General features: G+C 35.4%; 1 protein-coding gene across 2 annotated transcripts; it reads left to right on the top strand.

Annotated features, from left to right (window-relative positions):
* Positions 1–15,395: 15,395 nt before the first annotated feature.
* On the top strand, positions 15,396–23,016 carry LOC108967588 (E3 SUMO-protein ligase EGR2). Of its 2 annotated transcripts, XM_018931110.1 has the most exons (4): positions 15,396–15,496; positions 17,407–17,628; positions 21,136–22,008; positions 22,147–23,016. In XM_018931110.1, the coding sequence occupies exons 2-4, from the start codon at positions 17,553–17,555 to the stop codon at positions 22,383–22,385; spliced, it is 1,188 nt and encodes a 395-aa protein (XP_018786655.1). In that variant the 5' UTR covers positions 15,396–15,496; positions 17,407–17,552; the 3' UTR covers positions 22,386–23,016. The 2 variants fall into 2 exon arrangements, with proteins under 2 accessions (XP_018786655.1, XP_018786654.1); XM_018931109.1 differs by lacking the exons at positions 15,396–15,496; positions 17,407–17,628 and having other exon boundaries at positions 20,888–22,008.
* The last annotated feature ends 4,837 nt before the right edge of the window (positions 23,017–27,853 follow it).

The following is a 27,853-nucleotide window of genomic DNA, read 5'->3' as shown; positions in this document are numbered from 1 at the left end:
TATAAAAAAGTATTATTCCGTCCGTCAGTAGGAGTGGTTTTGGAAATAGTTAATGGACAATCACTACAATCAATCTTTCAAATAATTGACATTTATCAAAGAGATTAAAGTTCTATCGGCCCACAATACACATAACCAAAATTATATAGGCAGTTTCCGATCAAGATGAATAAAATTTGCACTTAAGTGAGTATTTTTGTATCTATCAAAATAACTACCAACTATTGCATTAGATTACCTCCCAATGCCATTTAAACGCCTTAAAAGCGAAAACCAACAAGTTCTGCCACCTAACTGTTTACAATGAAAATCATGGTGACAAAACCACAATGCAAAATTGACATCATAAATTAAAATTACTTCCACCCTTCTTCACCTTAGCATTTGTGGAAAACTAGATAACCAAATGTCCTTATCCTTAACAGATATGCATTTATTTACGTATGTATGTATGTACGTATGTGTTACTACCGGATSCGGCCGCGGGGGGGATGAATATTTAGCGCTGCTCAGGAGTACCTTTGCTTTCGGCGACGATTTGTAACAATTTCGACTGCAACAACCAGGATGAGTATTTAGCAGAATGCGATTGTACCGAATATCAACCACAAATATAAAATAGCGAAACTCCTAGACAATAAGGCGACGCATACAATAATAAAATGAAATACCAGTGGAAAAAAGGGGCGAGAACGTAACCATCAACACGATTATTCCGCATARAATAAATTGATTCCTGCTAAAAGTCAAAAGATACTCTCGCCGAGGGGTGCTGCCCACAAACATACATTTATGTACATACTTAAAAGATCTCTCGATCACTATAAATTTGTCCACAATAAGTTCCTTTATTGAGATCTCAAAAGGATTGCCGTTGCCTCATTCTGCTGCACAAACACCCTCTTGCCATTCACAATGCTCCTGCGCCGTTCGTCTGTTTCTGCTTTCTTAAGTRAAGTACACTCTTGAGTGGCATTCTTCAATTTTTTATATACATAYATACATATTGACAGACAATACGCATCGCTCGCACAAAGAAGTCTTTTGGAAATGCTTTGAGCATCTGTGCGCTGACATTTCGTTTATACAATATGATCGGCATTGATCGCACTTACCTGAAGATATCGATGCATGTCCATAACTACACTGCGTATGGAATTTGTGTTTCGAATAACGCTTTGGCACCTCTATGACTTTTTCTATGCGCATTTCGACATATAAATAAATTATTATGGACGCATCCCGGCAGGCTATTTTCTCTATAGCTAGTGTCCGTAAGTAAAATGTGTGTCAAAAATTACGCATGCGGTTACATAAGTACATAAGTACATATACATTATATATGTTTGTCTGTGGACTTCTTTCCTGTACCATGCCAGACATATTGTCGTTGTCAACAAGATTTGCACGGTCACTTTGATATCGATTTCAAACAATTTATTTAACTCCTACTAAATATCTTTGTATGCTTGCCTGTGTGAAACAGTATGAGTGAGCGTAAAAAACTTGTATTTGATTTTTATATTCAAAAATAGGGATGTCTAACTTCAAGATATTAGAGAACAACCAGAAGTAAATGATTGGAGAAAAGGTGATCCACTTCGAAGTTCCTTACATTTTTAAAGAAAAAACATAGAAACTTCAAATTTAATAKGGAATGCTTATTAACATTCGAAAGAACATTCTTTRGCATTTATTTGAATTTATAATTAATATTTCTCTATCAAATGTTGGCCGTTGCTACTTCTAAGTTGGTTTATCAGTTGAGTCCAATGGTAACTGGCGAAATTATATGCTTAACGAAATATTGTTTCAATACATCCATTATTGATGCGAGACGTGGGAAGTGGCGCCGTCTTGTTGAAACCAAATATCGCCACGATCATGCGCTTCGATTTCAGGTATCAAATAGTCTGTTATCATAGTGATATAACGGTCGCCATTGACTGATTACGATGTCAACGGCATCTTTTTTGAAGAAATGATTGCGATGATTACACAGGGCCACAACCAAATGGTTGTTTCTTCTGGATGAAATGGCAGCTCTTGAATCTCTTCAGGTTGCTCTTCGTCCCAAATGCTGCAATCTTGCATGTTCACATACCTATTGTGCTAGAAATGGGCCTCTTCGCTGAAAAAAATTTGGCTCGAAAACGTCGGATCTTCTTGGAACTTTTCAAAAGCCCGTAGAGCGAAGCGATATCGCTTGGGCCGAGCAGCTTCAGTTCTTGCCCAAGCTGTATTTTATACGCTTTCAATTTAAGATCTTGACTTAAAATGCGTYAAGTCRTTCCAAATATCAGGCCGAAAAAATTGAAAAACATACCTCTACTTGGACCACTCGCTATATAGAAATATTTCCAAAGATTTATTAGACGATTTCTTTCTATATTTCACCCGCCGAAAATCTCGGTGGGCCATTATGACTTTCAATAATGTTTTTACTTATGTGGTACACATAATGTGATACTTTACAAAAAAGACGAGTTTTGGGAATTAAAAAAACTTAATAAATTATTTTAAAATTTAATTTAAAAAAATGGCTCAGTTGACATATTTTAAAAATACGSAGTAAAATTTTCGAAGAAAAACATTAAAAATTTTTCAAATTACTATCCTCGAAGGCTCGAAACTTACACGATATTGTCCGTACAATGACTTACAGTCAAAAAAAAATCAAAAATTGGTTTCTTAATTTCGGTTACACAATACCTTTCACATGTAGAAAAATTATTGACAATAACTTTATACCAACGGTTAGTTTGTATGGTAGCTATATGCTTATGTGATTCGTCCTGAATAATTTCTTCATTTGTTTTAGATAATAACTCATACGTAAGGACATCTCGTCGAATGAAAAAGTTGCCCATCAAACATTTGATTCCGATTGTTCATATTTATATTAGATTCTCAATTCATACGAGAACATAAATATGTATGTATATTTCGCAGAATTCCTTTAACAAATCAAATTCGTAAATTGGTAATTCTTTAAGGATTTTATTAATTAGAAGATAACTTCTCTTATTCAGAAGGTGTCAACAGGTATCAAGTGTWCATTACAGGCGTTCAATTGTCCTCCTGGTGTCAATTGTCGCACTAGAGTCGGCAACTTCTGACAGTGCGGCTAATGCTGCTGAGTGTAGCAATTGTGTGACAGAGTTGTCAAAAAAGAAAACATCAAACGTGCGCCGCGTCATTTCGTTCCTTTGTTTGCAATGAAAATTTTTTCATTTATGTATGTGTGCTTGTTTAAGAAACAGAAAAACAATAAGCGATTTTCTGCAATATTTTTCAAACGTCTCCTTTACATGCTGCACACTGTGCTAACACCACAATTGATACATTTCGCTTGAAATGATGACAACCGCAAGTAATTGACTATCAGCCGCAGTTTGGTGGTTTGATTTGAGAATTAAATATTTTGGACTCAGTTGTGAGTTTTATAAATATATTCGGGTACATAATATCATAGAATATTTTTAATATTCACTGTAAGTCTTTTTTTAGTTATTGCTGTACTGATGGTTCTCAAATTATATAAAGAGCAAGCAAAAGTATAAAGTTGCTACTGTTATGTAMATTCTTWCATACAGGGTTTGTCCGGAAAGTAATAGGACTGAATCGATTTAAAAAATTTATTGAACCAATCGTGACAATTCTTTAAAAACTTTCAAAATAAGCTCGATGCAGCGCTGCCAACGCGAGTTCCAATCATTGAAGGCACCTCGGAAAGCATTCTCCGGAATAGCCTTGTGAACCGAGGTAGATGCTGCTTGGTACCCCTCTGTCGTCTCAAAATGTTTTGACCTTTTCATGCAAGGAAACAAAAAAATCCAWGACTCGTCATCGGTAATAACGCTATTTAAAAATTGGTTGTCACTTTCATACATGTTCACATTTTCTTGGCACACTTCCACTCGCCGCAATTTCTGGTCGTCAGTGAGCACTTTAGGGACCATCTTAGCGCGCATGAGCTTGTTGAAGTGCTCCGTCACCATGTCATGAACCACATATTTTGGTAAATTTAACTTGAGTGTAATTAAACGAGTTCAAAACTTTACATTATATTGTCGGTGTTTTTCGAAGCCGCAGGTCTTATCGGTCAATGTTTGAAATATATAGTTTAAATTCAGAGAAAATCTTTTTGTGATAGTCGTATATCTGTGTGCTAACAATGGACTTAATCGGGTTAATAATTCTCTTACCCCCCATATACCGAATATGAAAGTTTTCAAACTTCCATGTCACTTTATTTCGCATATATCGGCAAATATTTGGGTTATTGTAATAAAATTGAGAAAGCGTTTTTTTTCTCGCCCTAGACCCCATATACCCCATTTTACCCCGGACAACAGTATGAAATGATAGTACGTAAGCAGTCGGTTTGACTGCCGGACATATAGTGTATGGTATATATGAAAAACAAATAATTATGGAACCGCATTACCTGAGCTCATATCAGAAATTTTGTACAACATACTTTTTTAACACAACCCCAAAAAACCCTAACTAAATTGATAAAATTGCGCATTGTGGTCACAAATCAGTAATGAATAAAATCCCATCCATCATTTCTACATTAATTTCCTTTTCACTTTTCATAGCAAAAAAGGCACAAAAATATAAAGTTTTCATAGAAAATTTCACGTGTTTAATATTTTAGTTTTCGAGTAGTGCATTTGGCGAGCTATAATAAAAACGGCACGGGGCAGAACTATACTGAATAAGTGCATTTGAATGTATGACTCAAATGGAAATGGAATGATGTSAATGCGGCAGATCAATCAAAAGCGAAGGTGACAATACAATCAAATGCACTTTGTTTCACTTTTATGTGGAACAATAAATTTTGAAATATTTCGCGGTAATATTATATAGACAACTTCTTCCACTGGCAGAGTCAAATATGAAAGTATATTCGTTTTGACTGAGCGACCTAGATACCGCGTGGCAAAACTCAAAGTCATGCCCCAAGGATGGGTCTCACATATGAATGCAATTGTTTGTGTGTGTATTGTAGGTTTGCAAAAATCATTRCACCATGATGAATATCACCAGCACTTTCCATTGTGAAATAATGCAAAGGATTTATCGCCTATTTCATGCATCTTTCCCGAGGAAGGAAACAACAACGCAGTGGGTGTCACCACATGCTACGTAGGAGTGCTAATGGCAAACGTACAAATATGAAAATTCGAAAATTCAATAATTCAGAAATGAACGAATTTTTTTCATCAAGTCATTCAGTATTCACTCACTGGTTTATTCATCCCATCCGATTACACGGAGAATCAGGACACAGATGTGCCTACCGTTGCAATTGTCATCTAACCTAAAATACTATATATGTGTGTATATGGAACAGTTATACTTAGACTGGGTCACAATGCCGACATAGCCTCTTCGGCTAAGCATTGTGAAGAAATCGGCTATTGTGCCACTGACTAAGTGTGAAAAGGCTTTTGCAACAACCGAATCTTTCGAAAAACGCAACATTTCTGAGTATGCACATTGGTTTGCATGGATGTAGGTGTATGTAGTAGGAAGAGTGAATAGCATGCGCTTGAATGGGGTTTGAGCAAAAAATGCTTGCACACACTGTATTGAACAGCATGTGGCTTGACCATTCACAACCAATGCAATTGCTTCTATATTTTCAATTTGCATTTGACTTTTCGTCATTGTCAACGACCCGAGAATATTGAATTGTCAATGGTGACAACCACTTACGCTTGCCCAACTTCATTCAGAGCGATTAAGGCATTACGGTAGCCAACAACACAAACACATTAAGGTGTGCCAAATACCAGCATTCGCATTCATTGGCAAATCGACGTGAGGCCCGTGCACTCATAGTTCTAATAAGTAGTTACATTCATAGTAAAACCCRAAAATTGAAAAAAAACATACATTCTATTGTATACATATGTTTGTATGTAAAACGCTTTTGGCGCACAGTTTGTAGTTGACAATAGAACACACGGGAGCAAGCAAATCTGTCATAATCCTTAAAGCGTGTTATCTGCCAAATTGAATAAAATTTAATGGATTAAGATCAGAACTATCTCAATACAGACGRTCACCGTGTGTCACAGAGCAGAGGAGTGCACAAAAAAGAGAGGTTTTGAAGAGTAAAAATTATTAAAAGTATGTCCGTTGCGAAAAATATCTTTTTGGACAACGCTAATCTTGAAATTCTGCAATTTTGATGAAGATATTCAAAATGCGGGTGATGATTAACTTCTTCCAGAGAGCACAAGGCGTTCGTTCCCACTCCTTTTGGTATTTCCAACACAGATGAATCTCTTCTTATTTTCTCCCATTAATGTTTTCTGCACTAAGTCAAGCTTTCTTCTATAAAACTTTGCTTGCAGTCATATGAAAGTCAAGATATGAGTGCATTGAGTATTTAATTGGATACCTATCGCATGGTCCTCCTTCCTAACCGGGCCATTTAATATATTTTCTCATCCTATCTAAAGAAGTGGAATCATTTCTAACAATCATTCTTATATAATATATATGATGCCTGTGCCATTAGTATACATAGAAACAAAACTGACAATTAAACAAGTAAGGAAGGGCTAAGTTCGGGTGTCACCAAACATTTTATACTCTCGCATCAAATACCGTATTTGTGTAAAGTTTTATTCCGCTATCATCATTGGTTCCTAACGGATATATTATACAGAGAAAGCATCAGATGGAATTCAAAATAGCGTCATATTGGAAGAAGGCGTGGTTGTGAACCGATTTAACCCATATTTCGTACATGTCATCAGGGTGTTAAGAAAATATTATATACCGAATTTCATTGAAATCGGTTGAGTACTTCCAAAGATATGGTTTTCTGTCCATAAGTGGACGACGCCACGCCCATTTTCAATTTAAAAAAACAGCCTACGTGCAGCTTCCTTCTGCCATTTCTTCCGTAAAATTTAGTGTTTSTGACRTTTTTTGTTAGTCGGTTAACGCACTTTTAGTGATTTTCGACATAACCTTTGTATGGGAGGTRGGCGTRGTTATTATACTATTTCTTCCGTTTTTAAACTGTATATGGAAATGCCTGAAGGAAACGACTGTATAGAGTTTGGTTTACATAGCTATAGTAGTTTCCGATATATGTACAAAAACTTAGTACGTCCAAATATGCCACTCCCTAATGCGATCTTTTGTGCCAATTTTCACTTTAATGCCTTTATTTATGGCTTAGTTATGACACTTTATAGGTTTTCGGGTTTCGCCATTTTTTGGGCGTGGCAGTGAGCCGATTTTTCCATCTTCTTATGAAGCCAAGAAATACGTGTACCAAGTTTCATCATGATATCTCAATTTTTACTCAAGTTACTGCTTGCACGCACAGACGGACAGACATCCGGATTTCAACTCTACTCGTCACCCTGATCACTTTGGTATATATAACCCTATATCTAACTCTTTTAGTTTTATTACTTACAAACCACCGTTATGTGAACAAAACTRTAATACTCTCTTTAGCAACTTTGTTGCGAGAGTATAAAAATAGAACACCAAGCTCACCGCTTTCGATCGAAATTTGGGTGCATCGAATTTTTCGTATGAAAAAATTTCATTCGATAAAAAGTCCCCTTCATATAAAACATTCATTTTAAAGGCAGTTATCGAGCATTAATTATTATCTTTATTTAAATTTCCACCATAGAAACCTTATGAAGTTCATTTTTTTGGCTAGCATCTTATCATGCTATATTTGATCTCAATTTTAAGCTCATAAAATAAAATAATATAGTGTAAAATATAGTGTAAATGAAATTAAATTTAAAAAATTAAAAATATAATTTTTTCATCGCATGTCAGAGCTCATTTTGTAAAGCTCACTAACTTTCAAATGATTTTGTCTATAGTTGAATGTGTTTCGTTTTTACTYATTTCTAAATAAAAAATTTCTATACCGCAAAAAATACCGCTATAAAGTGTTGTCAAATATGCACAAAATTTTGAGTGGTAAGGTTTGCGTGGCCACGAGTGTATATAGTATATAAATTCTCTACGAAATTTAAAAGAAGAAAACGTCACAGACCCTATAAAATTTATATATTATATGTATATCAGCTGAGTCGAGTGTTGTTCGTGTGTACCTTTTGTTCACATCATTTTTTCTCCTTTCGCTCATTTAGCGGTCCGGTCGACCCATACAAAGTGTTTGATCAAACTCAAGTACCTTTATGGAATACTTGTTTATTTCACACAGGTCATTAGCCAAATTGTTCAGATCGTATCGCTATAGCATAGAGCTACCATTCAAACTGATCATTCAAAATCAAGATAAATATGTATATTCTTATACCCTTCTTCTTTATACAAYAAAAAACCCGTATAGTGCAATCGAAGTTCCGGTTTTATTTTTAAAAATAGTAATTATATTTATAATAACATTTACCTTGTCCCACTGTGCCGATGTGTGTTATTGGCCGCCACTTTCAAATGCAAATAACATGGATTAATCTAYTTTTCACAAATATCAAATATTCTTTTAATACATATAGCTATAGGCACATACATCCACACACCCATACATATTCACATTAATATGGTATATACATACACAAAGTCATGCTTATAAAATCCAGGTAAAATACGCCATATATAGTACTTCTGGTGACATAAATTCCGCACTAACACTTCCGATCCAGATGTGTGAGGGCACTACTTAGGTTGTCAAATTCGAAACAAAAGCGACGTATGCTAAATACAAAGCCAACATTTTAACGGTCAGTTGAGTAAATTCAAAATCAATGGTTGGACTGCTTGCTGATGTTTTGTGTAGGAGAATGAAGTGGATTACATGGCTTTGATCGGATTTGAGGCCGTTGAAGCGTTCCAAAGGAAATAATATGTCAACGACATCAAGAAGAAACTAAAAAAAAATTCTAATCGCTTAAGTAGAAAACGTAGAATTTTTCTCGCTGAGGATTTTCTCACAATTGACGCAAGAACCGGAATAAGATTAAGAAATCATACTTACCCAATTATGTTTTTGTAATGACTATATACATATGTCATAGAAGAGACATATGACCCCAACTGAAATTAAGCAGGAAGAAGACACGTGGTAAGAAAATTTCAGAAAAAATGGAAAAAGGGATCTGGAGCAAAAATCATTTAATATAATATTCTAACATGGGACGAGAAAAAAACTAAAATTGACTAAAGAAAACTAAAATTGGAAAAAATTTCAATAAGTACGGAAAATGTATTATAATTCACTAATACGCATTATTTATTTGTTTATTATCGCCTTCGTATCGCGAATCAACTGAGTATTTTTCCCCAATATCTTTTTATTTATTGAATCTGCTTTTTGTTTTAAAAGCCTAACAACAAATTATAAAATCTTTAATCTATTTAAAAACTGGACACGCTGAAGCAAGTGATTGAGCTGTTTTGGTAATACTTTGCTCCTTAGTACGCGGGCATATCTCTTCTTTTAAGGCGTGCTTGATCGCAAGACCGTACCAAAGCATTAGCCAAAGGATTTGGGTGATCACGGAGTTTAGATATACATATATTTAATTCTGCTGTCTTCTACTTCTTTCTTTACCATAAAAATACCAAGGTCTTCATGGATATTTTCGTTACGCATGTACCATGGTGAGCACGTGATTGTTCTGAGCATTTTTGATTGAAATCTTTGTAATATATCAATATTAGTTACACAGGTCGTACCGCACAGTTGAATGCCATACATCTAAATCGGCTCTATGACCGCATTATATAAAAGCACTTTGTTGTCTAGGCTAAGTTTGGAGTTTTTATTTAATAGCCAATTTAAATTTGCAGCTCTTATTTTCATGCAAGTTATTTTCCTAGATATATGTTTTCTCCACGTAAGATCAGCCGTATATACATGATATATAGTGTTGGGCCTAAAACACTGTCCTGGGGTACACCAGCCCCCACTTTTACCATAAATTTTATATTTTTTAAATAAGACTCCAATATTTTATACAATTCTGAAGGTAGAATATTTTTAATCTTATATAAAAGGCCCTCATGCCATACCTTATCAAACGCCTCAGCTACGTCTAGAAATATAGCGGAACAGTACTCTCTGCGCCCAAATGCCTTTCTTATTTCGTTAGTAATTCTATTTACTTGCTCTATCGTGCTATGTTTTTGACGAAACCCGAATTGGTGCGTTGGTATTGTATTATTTTCATGGAGGAAAGGAGACATCTTTGACAGTAATACTTTTTCAAATACTTTTGAAAGGCAGGGTAGAAGACTGTGTGGATACTAAATTACAGTTTGCTCTATGTAATTATTAGAGTGTACTAAATTTATATCCGTTCAAGTTATCACGCTAGACGTTTTGGCAAATATAAAAATATTCTTTAAAATAAAGAAGAAGCCAAGTCAAAACCACTATCTTAACAGGAAATCGAAATTGAATCAGAACGAATAGAAGAATAATTTGAAAATTCTTGGTGATTACGTGGACCAGAAAAATATGTGATTAAAGCTTAGCTAATATTGTAAGTCTTTTAGGTTGGGCCTCCCCTTTTTCCCATTTATCTCTAGTCCAAAACGAATTACATAAATATATCTAGACAAATATTTCGAAACAATAATTGATTTCTAAAAACAAACTTCATTTATCTCTTTGGTTTATCTGTCAAAAAGTACCCGGATATTGTAAATAAAATGCAAGACATTTGTTTCTTCGTTACTATTTATTTTGTTGCCTTTAAAGTCTCAACCAGATATAATACGTATATGCTAATGATTTTTCTAGTCCTCGAAACACTATTCATAAGCACTTTCTGTAATGGCCTTCAGCTCCTTCAGCAAATTTTGCTTAATCTCTTCGATCGATTGAAAACGGGTTCTATTCCGATGACTGTTGACTTGTTTTATCATTCGAATGGACTCTTGAGAGATGTCGAGCTTTCTTACAATCTTTCTGAAACTTGCCTCACGATTTTCAGGCATMATATYCTTGAAGAGGTCGAARGTCGTTCAGAACGAGGCATGTCCTCAACGATCTCTCGACCGTCTTTGAAGGCTTTGTAATAAGCGTATACTTGTGTTTTTGATAAAACTGAATCACCGTAACCCTTTTCCACMATTCGTAACGATTCGACACATAAAYTTTAGTTAGAAATACATAGTTCTTTGTTCTGGTGTACCGACTTAAGCAGGCACTGTAAAACCACTGGTTAAGAGATTGCGGTCATATTTTTCATATTAATTAGGGACAGTAATACCATTTTTGAAAGATAATTTACCCGAGGAATTTAATCACAATTTCCGGATGCTTTTTTGTCAGAATATAGGTTCAGTAATAGATAATGGTTTAAGCCGGCTAAATAGTACACATAATTTACAATATGATTTTGTGTAATGGCCTCATTTGGTTGCTTATRGTATTGCAGCAGAGATTTGTCTGAAATAGTTACTTGTTTGCATGGGAAAATACAAGCTCCTAGATTGWGATCTTTAAAACGTATTATATTTGCTTATAAGCATCTAAGCACGACTAAACTAAAAATACAAATTATAAAGACACATATGTACRCTAAAAGATATTTACTATTGAAGCATCCTAAACTACTAAAGAAAGCAGCTTTTATAGGCACAAGTCAAAAGTAAGAGATACGAGGTGTGTTCAAAAAGTATAGCGAATTTTGAATTTTCACGGATTACGTATATTAGAATTTCGAATTTTTTGTGGCGTTATGTTGGTACTCATGTCTCTCACTTATGCCGACAAGCGCGGCCATTTTGAATGTTTGCTTGCACGTGTCTTGAATCGTCTTCGATTTTTACCTATTCAAAAAAAAAAAAAATGGATCAAAGAACCTGTATCAAATTTTGTGTGAAAAACGAAATTAAGTGCGCGGATGCATTCCGAATGTTGACTGCGGCATACAGAGAAGCTACCTTGGACCGAAGCAACGTTTATCGGTGGTACAAAATGTTCTCAGAAGGCCGAGAAGATGTGAGAAAAGTTTTGCACCACGATAACGCCCCTGCCAAAAACAACACACTAATGATGCCGCAGCCACGTATTCCACAGATCTGGCCCTCTGTGACTTTTTCTTGTTCCCTAAACTGAAGAGGGATAAGACGACGTTACGCTTCTCTTGACGAGATAAAGACGGCACCGAAGGAGGAGCTGAAGAAGATACAAAAAAACAAGTAAGGAAGTGCTAAGTTCGGGTGTCACCGAACATTTTATACTCTCGCATGATAAAGTGATAATCGAGATTTCAGGAGTGGTTGTGAACCGATTTCACCCATATTTCGTACATGTCATCACGGTGTTAAGAAAATATTATATACCGAATTTCATTGAAATCGGTTGAGTACTCCCTGAGATATGGTTTTTGGTCCATAAGTGGGCGACGCCACGCCCATTTTCAATATTATCACGCCACGCCACGCCCACTTTTCCAAAAAAATGATGTCCAAATATGCCCCTCCCTAGTGCGATCCTTTGTGCCAAATTTCATTTTAATATCTTTATTTACGGCTTAGTTATGACATTTTTTAGGTTTTCGGTTTCCGCCATTTTGTGGGCGTGGCAGTGGGCCGATTTTGCCCATCTTCGAACTTAACCTTCTTATGGAGCCAAGAAATACTTGTACCAAGTTTCATCATGATATCTCAATTTTTACTCAAGTTACAGCTTGCACGGACAGACGGACAGACGGACGGACGGACAGACAGACATCCGGATTTCAACTCTACTCGTCACCCTGATCACTTTGGTATATATAACCCTATATCTGACTCTTTTAGTTTTAGGACTTACAAACAACCGTTATGTGAACAAAACTATAATACTCTCTTTAGCAACTTTGTTGCGAGAGTATAAAAATGATTTTRTGACGTGCTTCGAAGTTTGGAAAAACCGTGGGCACAAGTGTATAATATCTCATGGGGATTACTTTGAAGGGGATAAAATAGATATTCATGAATAAATAAATAGKTTTTGGAAAAACACAAAATTCGCGATACTTTTTGAACACACCTCGTATGTGGAAAAATATTCGAGGGGTTGCTTATTCGATTTTGAATCGTATTTCCAATAAATAGCATTGTGCTATGATACTGTGTTAGAAACCTAAGTTACGAACAATCACAGCGACCACAAAGTGACGTACAGCGACATCCTCACTCATACACACGCACAAGCACACTTCYATGGCCAAATGTATCTGCCATTCTGATTTACAAATCATCCCCTTCGCTGCGTAGTTCGCGTATAAAGTGGAGGAAGCCACCATTGCTACCGCATGCTTGGTTTATGTTGCCACGAGTTGAGTGCAACATAAATTAATCGATACCTTTTGGACGGATACGAGTACGTACTTAGCCATCAGCGTACATAGGTGACTGTGTATGTGCAGGTCCATAAGTGCTACTTATTATCTTCGYAGAAAGCGGCGCGCGAGTCACTATCAATATCACCGCTTTAGCGCATTGTCAACGGCGCACGCGGCCGCGTTGGCTTGTCCTGTGTCCTATGTCCTTTGTGTTTCTTTTGTTGATGTACCATTTGACTGTCTCTTAGCTCAAATGTACTATATACCAATGTGTATCCATACATAAATATATATGTACATACGTACATATATTTTATATAAATTTGTCTGTGCGCTTTGATTTTGTTTGTATGTATTCACAGATGCGCGTTTACAACTATGACAACCCCAAGAGCCGCCCATGTCATATCTATTGTACTAAATTCCAAGTGCTACACATTGAATTTCATTTTTTCTTTGTCATTTACGATGAATCAGTCCGAAAACCATTCATTCGATAAAAAAAAGTGAAATAAAATGAAACCAACTGCCTCAACAACTAATTTGATTTATGTTTCACGCAAAAGTGCGGTTAACGTTGGCAGCGCGCTTCCCAGTCCAGGCCTTCAAAGTTTATAGGCTCGGCCGAGGTACCATATCAATAACAAATTGTAACACATATYTGACACCTTGATTATTTTTTGCTAATTTTATAGACCGGAAAGSCGAGTTTTCTTAAATACTTTATTTTATTTATATTCTTCTCCATTTTGTGTGCACTCAATTCTATATTTACTGTACGTACATATATACATATAGTATGTACGAAATAACATTAAATTTCAATTCAGGTCATTTTCATAAAAAATGGAGAATACGAAACTGGTGCCTTTCTTAATTCACARAAAGTACTAAAATATCTTTATCTTGGATTTCGATAATACAGTTTGTACTCGTATAAAGTCCGATCTCAACGATTGTGGTCTTSCTYTGGACAATAATCTATGTATGTATGTATATCAAACTTTGTAAACATCTTGGTAAATAAAAAAGTTTTCAATATAAGAACTTACTTTTGATCGATCAGTTTGTATTGAATCTATATCCTATAGTGGTCCGATATCGCCGATTCTCACAAATGAGCAGCTTTTGGGGATAAAAGAGGCATGTCAAAATTTTTAGATTGATATCTTAAAAAATGAGAGACTAGTTCGCGTACATATGTATGTATATACAGAAAGACAGTCTACATGGCTAAAGGCAGACTTAATATACGCTAATCAGCTTATAAAGATTTTAGTGTTATGAGCAAACTTTTCTTGAGGATCTAACTTTTCCGTAAAAGAACTATTGTACTTCTTAACATTTCCCTACATCTTTTTAATTCAGATGCCATTTGGACCAACTGCGCCTTTAAACTCCTATTCTCTTGTTCTTTTTCATCCAATTTTAAAATCCTATTCTCTTTCCGCACATAAATATGCTTATCATTTTTTGCACTATTTAACGTTTTTTTTTTTTAATACTCACTGTTTGAGATCCGTTCCACTGTTTGGAAAATTTTGAAAAATTCGTCTTCCCTTGTTGCAGCCAGCAACACACTTTCTYCTGCTTGTTGTTTTCGGCAWTTTGTCTGTAAAATAAAGTTAAAAAGTATTAAATAAGTGCAAATTTATTTAATAATATACTTACATCTCTCAAGCTGTGGGCTGTTTTTAATTCGCTATTCTTCAAACTAACGGTCGATAAAAATGGAGAGAAAAAAAGTAAAAATGTCTCCATTCGAATAATAATTTGGCGGGATTTTAATCTGGTCGCCCCTCTTTTCCAATTCCTAAACGTTAAAATGATCAGCTGATCGAGTTCAGGAGGTTTTAACGTTTARCGATTGTTCTCTCACTTCCAATGAGAGATGAGTTGGACATCTCATTAACTCTGCATTGCACATTGATTGAAACCAAGGGCTTCTAAATTGGAGCGCAAGYTTATAACGGAAGTGTCGCCAAATTGCTGGAACAACTGGAATATTTTTCTCAATTCTCTACGTTCTATTCGTGYTTTAGTTTATATTCCGCTTATTTAAGAAAAATTCCATTCATTTACGAAATCTCTAAAGCGAAAGTATAACTAGTACAAGTTTATTTGTTCGGTAACCACTTTCTTAGAACAAGAATTTGTTTCTAATACTGTGATGCACCCTTCAGGTAAAGGCCTTTAAATAATCACACCCCCGAAGTAGGTTTTCATTTGAAAATTGCATCTAGGCATTTTCCGACATTAAATACGCCTGCGAGTACTAAATTCTGTAATATCTACGTACATATACCAAAGAAAATAAGAAGATACCTCTTAATTGCCTACATGGCTTGCGTAATTAGCGGATTTCTTTGTTAAAGTCTACTCTGCAAAGCGTTCTTAAAATATTTTGGAAGACGGATTTACGCTATTGTTAAATCTGCGGCTGCTATAAGAGAAAGTAACACTTTACGTTGCAAATACCCACAGATTATCAGCAATTAGTATTCTATCCATTAYAGCCTTTATTGGTTGTCCAAGTTGGCCTAAGCTATTATAGCGAAAATATGAATATGTGGAAAGGGTTACAATTTATCAATGGAAAAATATTTTGATATTGGTTTACACGTAAGAATACTTAAGCGTTTGGAAAATTCATGTTTTGCATAGATTTTGGTAATCTACAAATATAGAATGCAATTCGAAAAAGGATCGTATAAGGGAGAAAATTGGCTTCCAATTTATTAATCAATATACATATGTATGTACCTATGGCCGAATCAAAACCTTCGCAATAAATATGAACTAAGGTTAAAAAAAACCGGACTTGTAAAAATAAATTTTTCAGATAATAWATAATAAATATATAGTGGGTATTACACTAGTTCATTTGGTACAGTACTTTTGTGTGGTGTCTGGTTCAACTGGATAGCATTAATTTTTTTTTTTTTTTTACATGTAGTTGAAAAGTGACGAGTTGAATATTTAAAATTTCGTAAGATAACCAACTAAAAAAGTATCGGAATAGATTATACATAGATATCCTATTTAAAGCCCTTTAGAACATAACCACACTATACGGCAAAATCGATTCTTTGTTGAGTATTTGACCAAAGTAATTGTTTCAAGAAATTAAGCCACAGTAATAAAAGAAKTTCTCCGCTCTTCGAAGTTAGCCTCCAAAGTACAAATTTATTTCAAAAACAGCTAACCGAATCAGCAGTCTTTGCTACTTTTGTTTACACTGGACTGGGCAATGAAAAGTTCCGTGTAAAACTAGTTTAACTTCGATTATCATACTATAAAGACGAATTTCTCCTGCGAATCGGCAATCATTTCCTTGCTAAAAGTAATGGTATCCAAAAGATCATGTAAACCAATGAGAATAAAATATGTATATGTAAGTAAAGAACAACAGCTGCCCTCCTGACACCAAGAAATGGGGAAAAATCTGAAATCTGAAATTGTTTAAATACTTTATGAATTTTCTCTTTTACTTTAACACTTATTTATGAATGTTAAAAACACAAGGTCACATTTAGTTGGAGATTACTTGAAAATAGAGGATATAGTAATCTCTTCAATTCTTAGAAACCGCCGAAAATAAACGAGAATTAACTCCTTAATGGTAGATAAGACATGCGAGAAAAGGCTATTGAGGAAATCGCTGAAAAGATATCACCCCAACTATGTGACTACCTGCCAACTTGTTCTGACGTAATTTTGTTGTTGTAATTTCTACTACTAAACTGGCGTCAATATTATTTAAACAGATGGAAAGGATAATATCTTCCGACTTAAGGAATAAATAAATGAAACACAATCTTATGTAAATGTATGGCTGTTTATTTAAAAATCTGAAGCATTATGACATCAGAGACCTTGAAAAAACTATGCAGTTTGTGGCTCATAGCATATTCAAATCGTGCCAAAATTAAATGTACACAAATCAAATTTTTTAGTTACTCAGATTATTATCGCTTTGCAAAATGAATGTAATTTTTAACATAATTTTGTTATTTGATCTAAAAGATCAGTAGAATAAAATGGCAATGGTCTGTATAAATCCTATTTTAACCTATATTCTTTTGTTTTCTAGAAATTTCCATGGAATCCAAAGCTTTCAAGCAACGGCTGCTTAACTTTTATGGTTAACCTTGATAAATACTCAAGAAAACTTATAGATAGACATAAGCTAATTTATTGAAAATTATAAAACTAGCAAAGCCATAGAAGTATTTTTTGATGTCAAAAAAGATTCATAATAAAATGAGTACGGAACAGCTAATTTCGGCAGTAATCCACCAAGTTGCAACGGAAGGTAAATAATTTCAAATTTTGACAATTTTATATTTAACAGAAACAAACTTGACTATTTTAACGTCATTTTATAACGTATATGGACAAAAATTCACATACTTATATGAAAAAATAGGTGAGATCATGGTGCGAAATAGTCTAGTTTAAAACTGTGACAATAACATGTCAAGCTAACTTCTGCAGAAAATTTGGTAACAATTTGTTTTCGGAGATATGGGGTTTCACCAAGAAACTAGGCMATTGCTAATTTTTTATACGGTTTTCTAAAACACCTTCTTCATAACATGTTAATTCTAAGTAAAATGTTATATCACTGCTTCGAACTGAATCCTATTTAAGAATATAACAATAGYATGATTGATAAAAAAAAGTCCGCAACAAGTTTTGTTGATAATTTTAGGTTAGGTTTATCTGGTAAGCCAATAAGACATGCATAGGTCAGTTTGGTCCTTTGCGATACCAGATGGGGTTCAGTTATCAAGTCCATGATGAGTAGGACGATCCTTTAGGAAATCAATTTGGCTCGTCGCACTGACTTTTATATATACAATAACTTTACCTTGAACAAGGTATATTGTTATAATATTAAGTTTACCACGACATTTGAAACAGTTAGAAGGAAAGGGCGCCTCTGCCCTATAAAATATATGTCTAAATCATCAGTGTGACGATCTGTGTCAATTTAGCCATGTCCGTCTGTCTGTATGTATATAAGCGAANGGCGCCTCTGCCCTATAAAATATATGTCTAAATCATCAGTGTGACGATCTGTGTCAATTTAGCCATGTCCGTCTGTCTGTATGTATATAAGCGAACCAGCCCTTCAGCTCTTAAAATATCGATCTGAAGTTTTGCACAAGTTCCTTTCTCCTCAACAAACTGCTCATTTGTAGGAACCGGCGATATCGGACCACCAAAGCATATAGCTGTCATACAAACTGTTCGATCGGAATAAAATGCTTGGTAAATTCTTATTACTTTAAAAGAAGATACACTRTTATTAGAAGGATAATATTTCTGAATTCCATTGGAATTTTTTACATATTGACGTTTAGAAGTCAACCGAAAGTTCGAAAAAATTTTTATTKGGTATTGGGTACGGTTTAGGAGTATGGGGCTATGTGTGGAAGTTCAAGCAAGTGCGGAAAGTTCTCTGAGCGCAATTCCCTTGGGAGTGGGTAGAAACGAAAGTTCCACTCTGAAGAAGGCAAAACCTAAACTACGTTAGAAAAACCACGTGGAAGAAGAAGGAAACCACAAGGGTATGCTGTCATCACAAAAATATTATTCTCGAGTTTCAATAATAGAACCGATATGGGCGGTAAAATAAATCATTCAATTGCACTATGTCCAGATATTTGATGTCTGAGTCCTTGAAAAGTTATAGACGGATTTTGAAAAATTTTGAGAATAAAATTAAATAGTTTAAGGACACTACTTCATAGGAATTTGATTTCTATATTCATAGTGAAAGAATCAGATGGAATATGGAGATRTGCGTGGTTGTGTCCGATTTCGCCCATTTTGTATATATTATAGGAATGTTTGAATAACAACCGCCGCCAAATTGGTTGAAATTGGTAAAGTAGTTCTTAAGTATATCATTTCATCTAAAGATAAGAGGTGTTGGATCCATTCTCCAAATGTTTCTATGAAGCTTCTTCCTCCATTTTGGTAGAGAAATTTAATACTTCTGGAGCATTTTTTAAGGGGGTAACGCATTTTAGTTGTTTCCACCATAACAGTTATGTGGTATGAAAAGTTGACGTGATCACAGTATAATTTTATCCATTYTCACAGCATATGAAGATTTGACTAAAAGAATTACAGGTGTGGAGGTCATCATATTCAATATCTTAGGGTCTTATTAGGCAGTGGATCTACCTCGCAAATGCAATATTATTTATAATCCGAATTTGATATAATCACATTATTGTGAACTTGGTTACACTTTCTTTAAGGTCAAAATATGAAAGTTTTTAGCTTAAACAGGAAATTGAACGGAAAACTCAGGCCTCAGCAATAAGCATGATTGGATTTAATGTTGATGATTATGTGAATAACGCAAAATGGAATCCACTGAACCGTTCCCCAGCATTTTAGCGCGGCACCATAAGTTGCGACATGCCCGCAAAATCAGAGGGCGCGCTTAATATGCACATCCCACTCCAGAAATGTAACGCTTTACATGCATACATACAACAACAACTGCTACACCAAATGGCAGAAACATGCTTAAAATGTGAAATCGCTATCGCAAGCAACAACAATAACAAWAGCAAAACTTCAAAGCACTCAACAAAACCGTTACAAGGGGAGAGTTCATGAGGCGCGCGATATGCTGTTGCGGTGACTGTAGCTATGTGCAAGGGGTGGGGGTAGGTTGGAACGGAGGCTGATAACTTTCTTACAAAAATTGCGCATCCAGTAGAGGGTTTGTCGGTGGGAAAGCGTAAAATTCATAATCGAAAAAGTCACAAAAAAGAACGTTGCTTAAAATGTGGCTGCAAAGCGACGCATTGACTTTTCGATGCTTGCAGCTAAATATAATTACGACGATATACCAATACACAAAAGTATACACCAACAACAATGTGAAAATTATAAAGCAGATACATACATATATGTGTAGATATATATGTATGTATAAGTGTAGAGCAAAGTAATAAATTTTATTTCGCAAAGCGTGAAAGCAACTCCAAGTCGAAGCAGCTAAAAGCAGGAAGGAGCGCAGCAGCCATTGCTGAAAAAATCATCCCCGACATTTGGCACTTATTATTGGTTTGTCCCTATGTGGCAGTGTGCGTGCACGCTTGTCTGCGAATTGACAGAGGGCATGCAGCCAACGACCAGTTAAACAGACAGACAGGCAAACTGGCAGCCATGCGGTCCTTGCAACTCCTGCCACTCACACCGATCGAAGGCAAGTCAAGGCAAGTTATAGGCAAACGACAAAACCACAGGGTTTTGCTCTTGTTCATGAATGAATTCAATGGAGATGCGCGTTTAAGGGAGGAGTATAAAAGCGCCGCGTATGTGTGTATGTGTGTTTTTCGCTTTGTGTTTGTATTCTTGCACAAGTAGTTGTGATTATCTGTGTAATGAAAGTAATAGAAGGTAGAAGGTAGATAAAAAGAGAAACAAAATTGTACATTTCGTAGATCCTTYGCTGCGTCAGTACATAAATGTTGCGGCTGTGGCTGCAAAATAGTCAGTTTTTGTATAGTCTTCATAGTGTACGCACTTACCCGCCGCGCCGCTACAGGCTAYTTCGCAATYATTTTAATTGTTTTTTGGTGTAATTTTCTKCCTTTACGTTGCGCGTTTCGTGAATATGTCAATTACGAACCTTTAGTTTAACAAAATTTACAAAAAGTGAGACTAAATAGAAACTGTGTGCAAATTTAAATCGAAAGAAATATGTCTTCACTTAAAATTCCATATCCACCACATACTTATTCTCGTCTTTTCCGTCCCTGGGATACGACTCAACTTACAACACCATCAGCAGCTGTACAAGAACATGATCAGGCTCCAGCTCATCCTCAAGATGAACGCGTTGTCGTCATTGGCGAGGAGGCGAACAACTCCTCTGAACCTGAAAATCTCTCCGTCAGTGGTAAAAGCACACCAATACCAACTGCAACGCCTGAAGCCAACATTAAGGTGGAATTTCTGAAAGTCGAGGATGTCACAACAGATGTGGATCAATCTGATTCGGACGACGAGGAGCTCGAAGTGGCCGATGATGATGATATGCATACAAGCCGAACATCTGAATGCGCTTCCAGTCAAAGTAATTTCAGTCAACTCAGCGAAGACAACGAATCCTTGGAGCATGAGCAACGCACTGCCGAAGGAAATGCTTTTATGAGCGAATCCAGTCAATTCCCAAACATAGCCACCCGTCCACCTACTGATCATGTCTATGGAATGCAACTTCCTCGTCGCCATACTATGCCTTCGCTACATTTTCCCGATACCAGACAAAAATTTGATGTGCACCATCAGAATCCATTGCACTTGTTGCCACACAGTGTTATGCCAACAATTGTACCGACTCCCGCCACCATATGGAGTGCAGCGCCCACTTTTAGTGCTTCCAACCATCTCACCTCTGCGCTATCATCAACCAATATACCCACCAGTACTAGTGCCGCGGTAGCTATTGCTGCCGCTGCAACAGCTCCCRGCTACGCGGGTATGGACCCATACGGGCTCGGCCTAGTGGAGCAGGAATATGTACGCATTATGGCCGAAGAGGCGCATCTCAAAGCCATCAATGCGAGAAAACAACGTCCAAAAAAATTTAAGTGTCCACACTGTGATGTGGCTTTYTCCAATAATGGACAACTGAAGGGGCATATACGTATACATACCGGTAAGTTTAGCATGAAGTAAAGTAAACTAGATCAAAACATGTTTTATTTTTGTAAAAGCTTGTAGATATTTATAACTATTATAAATCGCTCCGAAAATATATATCTGACYTTCATACCTTTACTTTCGATTTTTTTAGGAGAGCGTCCCTTCAAATGTGACGTAGAATCTTGTGGTAAAACATTTACGCGCAATGAAGAGCTAACACGCCACAAGCGGATACATACCGGACTGCGACCTTATCCGTGTTCCGCTTGCGGTAAGAAATTCGGACGTCGCGATCATCTGAAGAAACATATGAAGACTCATATGCCACAAGAACGTCAAATGGGTTCTGCCATCTTTGTGCCTATGTTTCCTTACCTTTATGGATACTAAACGACCTCAATAATCAAACGGGTGATTTTTCGACTGTACGATTACTCTAAACAAAACGTGAAAATTAATATATCCTTCGTCACTCATGTACTCTTACGCGACTATCGCGCTTCCTCCCTTATACCCACATACACAAAACAGATCATGACATCCAAAATACCTTTCCTTTATGGGATCTTGGTGAATTCGTCACTGAATCGCGCATTTCCCGAGTACTCAAAACAAAATCTATAATCCAGTACAACCTACCTCTACTAAGAGACCTCGTACCGATTACTTAACAATTGCAACTACTCTATAGCTATTTGCAATCATCTACTCCGTATTGTACCTGAACTCTGGATGCAATCTTAGATAGAAATACATCACATATACAAAACTTCATATATGTAAGTACCAAAGAATATACCAGCGGAAGCAGCCTGGACAATTTTGTAAATAATAGATGGCAAATTAGGGGTTTTCACGTCAAGTGAATACGGAGAGCTGCAAGYTCCAGACTGCACTCTTTTCGTCCTTCGCACGTCAAGTGACTTGAACTATGTACAGTTGGTGTAAAATATGTATTTATCGTCACCTAAAATGTAAAATAACGTAACATCACTTTTCATAAGATGGCGAAGGAAAACGATATAATAGAAACCACTAATATTGAAACAAAATTAGAGTTTTCGTTATAAAATGGTTATTTATTGGTTATTACATTTGACAACGATTTCCAGTTTTTTGATGATACGTAATTTTGAATTTGGGTGACGATATACAATATATAAGCATTTTTCTTTTTACTTTAAAAAGACATAACTARAAATCTCAATATTTACAAAAGTCGAAAATTAATATATGTATTYTATATATGCATATAATATTTGTTTTATATATATTTACACTTAACGTTGTCAGTGTCAATAGCATAAACAAAGCACAGGTTTCGAAACTCTTGTTTACGCGTCCTATACAAATATACATCGGCACATATTTATCTCATAAATCCACATATATTGACATTTACATATATTTAGAAAAAGAAATACCACATACACCTCAAATATACAATAGTAAAGTTTACTAYACATTCGTTTCAAACTCACGCGAATGATACCCGAAACAGTTCGATTCAAATTCAAATACTCGTAACTCTAAGGCAATCATATTAATATTAATTTTATACCTTAGATAAATTTTAATTAAGTATACACGCTCAATATATATAATGTGTAAGGCAATGTAGGTAAGTAGGTATAGAATATATGTATATAATATTTTATATAACGTAAGTATAAACAAAACTATGTTTATGATTTAAGAGATAATTATGTAATTCCAATTCAAAAATATTTAAGTTCGTGCAAGTATTTTTCAATTTAACATTTCATGATAATATAATATGAAAAATTTAATAGTGTAAATAAAAAAAATAGTATATGTATAGCGATAAAAATAAACACAGAAGGAAAATAAATATTTTGTTTAAATCGAATTTGCTTTTTTTATTTGACTAAGAAAACTTTTGTTGCGCTCTTTAGCTCGAACGTACATATGTAGAGAAACGAAAAGCGGTAGTTTAAAGCGTTACATAGTTTTACGGGTTTCAAAAAATTTAAATTGAAATTGAATATTGTCTTATTAAATWYTACAAYACCTCTAGAATTTGGTCCAAATTTTCTAAGTTGATCCGAGTAATAGTTTTGGAGATACAGTCTTGAGAACTTGTGCGCTGGAGGCTAGCTGGGTTAAGCGCACCGTCTTTAAACGCCTTTTTCTCAAAACTGTTTTTTTTTAAGTCGGTTTTTATTTTAAACGGGTCTTTAAGGTACAATTCTTAAAGACTTGAACTTTTTCGATTACAACTAGTATTTTTTTGGACTTTAGCAAATCTAGTGAAATCGGGAAAAGATCACAGGTAATAAATTTTATAACCGAATGTCAACAAAAAGTGTTAAATCGATCTATAAGCAGGGTTGCTAGTAATGTATTAAAAAATTTAATTAACATTTCATTGGAATTCTTCTTTATTTTGTCATCCATAAAATATTTATTAAAAATAATTTTTTAATCACAAAAGCCGGATGCATAAAACTCTCAAGTTCCAAAAATTTCTTTAAAATACCGAATAAATAAAAGCATTTTTTCCAAGCTTATAATTTAAAACTAAAATGGTAAGCTAAGTTTTATTAGAATTGAGATTGAGATGAGAAATTTTTTTTTCCAATCCAATAGTTTCGAATTGTAAAATTGCAACCCTGTCTACAAGTCATAGATCCTTCTTAAGATAATGCAATTTCTGGGAGCAAGTTTTCCAATAACCTTGAAAAGTTGTTCACAGGAGGCATTGAACTGAAATCGATTACTAGCCTTCTTAAATGGCGTAACCTTAAACACAAAAGAACGGACAAAGACGTTTGTTGTGTTATTCGACTAAAATAAAAATGTTTCTGAACCCGCAAATTTATGTGAAAGATTTAATTAATATAATTTATTTTAATTCTTCCACATTTTGAGCCGGACAAGAGACCGGAGAGAACAAATATCATGTAACTTAACTTAATATCCATTAAAATGATATACGACCATGCTCTTGGGGCGTTATTTAAAGAAGCTGCTTGTACACTGTTTGTATACTCCAGAATTTGGCAAATTATTTGTCACATTCATGCATTTTAAATACAAATGTACATAACAGTTTCATTTAATATTTGAACAAAGCTTTATAATGGTAAAATTTTTTAACAGGTGCCGAGAAACAGGATTATCGCTAAAATTATGTTATCTAATAATACTAACTAAAATTCAATAGATAAATACCAACACGAAACTAAAAATTTCAAGGAATAAAAGATAAAGGGCGTGGTAGTAACGCCTCCTTTACGTTAGTCTTAGGTAAATGCCACTTTTCTTCGAAGGAAACGGATATAAATATTGTTTAAATAAGGGTACAAGCATATGTAATATAGGGAAATATTTCTGTGCCAGCTTACATTTCACGTTTGTGCTAGGGTTCGTTTTCACCATAAATATTTTGCAGTTGTTTGCATTTTGCACAGTAACGATCAACATGGCCGAATGTAACGTTGCATGCCGACAAAGGGTTATACATTTTCCAAATATATGCGATGTCGGCTGCAAGTGTCGCCAGCGGCGCAACATCAAAGGATTGTAGCGGCCTTTTGTATCGAATGAAGCGTACCGAGATATCAAGTACCTGGGAGTGATTTTGGATAGCRARCACATGTGGAAACTCAACGAAGAAGAGAATGAAAAAGGCCAGTGGGGCCCTATATGCCAGGGCCTAAAAGAGGTATATCCCATGGTCTGTTGCATTGTGCTTACTCAACGGTAGTCAAGGCAATTTTGCTTTACGGTGCTTTAGTGTGGGGGATCGCTGTCAGCTAAATCTCATCAAAAAAAAACCAATGGAACGGATACAGCCACTCGCTGTTCTCTACAAAACAGGAGCGCTAAGAACCTTTCCAACGGCTGCACTAGAATGGTTATTCAACCTGCCACCAATCGTTATTGCAGTGAAAAGCTGTGCAACGAAAATCCACCGCAGTGTTTGGCGGGGTTAGACTAATTAAGCAGGCAATTGATGAATAAAATAGAYGGCATACCATCACGCTTTATTTGGGAGTGAAGGTTTGAAACCTACTACACAAAAAGAGGGTGAATGGTGAAGTAGCAGAACATTAATATAGATGGATCAAAAATGATTAATGGAGTTCGAACCGAAATCTATTGCTCAGGAAAACCTTCAAGCTTCCGGAATACTGTGGTAACTTCCAGGCGGAAAGTGACTGAGGTAGCTAATAACTTAGGAAACAACATTAAGAAGATCATTACATRTACATATATCCTCAAAGGAATTCCAGGAAATAACTGTTGAAACTGCCAAAAGTCCCATCCATCTGGCTACCGAACTAGAACAGAAAATACGAAAGTCCGCAAAACTTTTCGCTCGAACACTCCTAAGGCCCACTCATAAGATGAGTACGGGAATGATGAGAGACTTGTAGAGTTTGGTCTTTGTTCGTCGGGAAAGGACTTTACTTTTCAATTGTCTTAAAATTCGTAAATCACCTATTTCAGTTTGAAAAATCTTTGTGATCTTTTTTCATAGCTTTTTTGATCAATGATCTCTACAATAATCAGAATCGGTTTTTGCAATCAAGTCCTTGTAGGGTGAAATGTGTTTGATGTGAAAAGGGGCTCATTCCTGGCTAAGAATACGAATTTTAATGCGTTCAAAGTTTCGTAACAATCATCCAATCGTTCCCAAGTTATTGGTCTCAAATTGGATCTGCCTCTGCCATTTCTGTTTACAAAGAAAGGAGWGAATTTCATGTTTTGATAAAAAATAGCTTCCTGATAACAAAAATATGTACCTTGATCCAAAGCTTCATAAATTCCCAACATATTCAAGGAACAAGTTTGTGGAATTTCGTACCAACTTTTACAGGAAGACTTCAATGGCCAGTTACGCCAGAAAACAATGCGAATATTCAAAAGAGTTTGTTGGGTGAAATGTATTCGAGTGAGTTCGAGAATCATCTCAAAGTAATATGTAGATTATATTATTCGCGAGTTATTACTAATCAAAGGCTTTCTGACTGATAGTTGGAACAAAAAGAGACAGCTTTGGACCTTTAAAAGACACCCCGTTCGATGAATGGTTACAACACCGTGAAAATCGTCAGAAGGGCCCGAAATCCGAAAAATTGGGGTGCGGATCGTTTCGTCGTCAGGATGTAATAAATATTATTAGAATTGAAAATTGCACTAATATTATAAAAGTCGGTATTAAAGAGATGCCGAAATTTCGCATCAATGACATAGTAGATATATTGAAAATTAGCACTTGAAAATAAATGCTTTATGCAACTGCTCTTTTTTTTGTACAATTACGCTTTGTCGAGCGAAATATTCTCACACCAAGATTTCTTAATACAAACAGAAACTGCATGCACTATAATTTATTATGTATAGTACATGTGTGTAAGCAAGTGCATCACCACATGTTTCTTTATTCAATTGACTAGTGATTTTTCTGTGTCATTCATGCAATCCCCTCCTTGTTCATAAAAACAATAGCTAGTTGCCTTCTTTATGTTATTGATATGCCTTCTAGACAACAACAAGCTACAACGGAAYGGAACGCATTCGTGCACCTTGCATTCGCCACTACTGCCAAATTGTAGACACACTGTCTGGTAAAGCAAAAAGGTACAAAAACGCATCATTTGGTAACACAATAAACCAGAGTAAAACAATCGATAGTTAAGAATGAAACTGAGGCTGCGAACTGGACTAACCGCTGCGCTCACACTTCTCTATTCTTACGATCCATACACGAATGTGTATCTAGGAGCAAGTTTGTAAGTAAGTGTGTCGGTTCGTTTCGGTTCAGTTTTTATTTTCGCTTTTATTTTTTGTGATTATACAGAAAAGAAAAGGACATTCCTCGGTTGATG

The sequence above is a fragment of the Bactrocera latifrons genome, unplaced genomic scaffold (assembly GCF_001853355.1).
Source record: "Bactrocera latifrons isolate USDA-ARS-PBARC rearing strain unplaced genomic scaffold, ASM185335v1 scaffold_191, whole genome shotgun sequence".
Classification (NCBI taxonomy): Eukaryota; Metazoa; Arthropoda; class Insecta; order Diptera; family Tephritidae; genus Bactrocera; species Bactrocera latifrons.
This window is presented reverse-complemented; position numbering and strand designations above follow the sequence as displayed.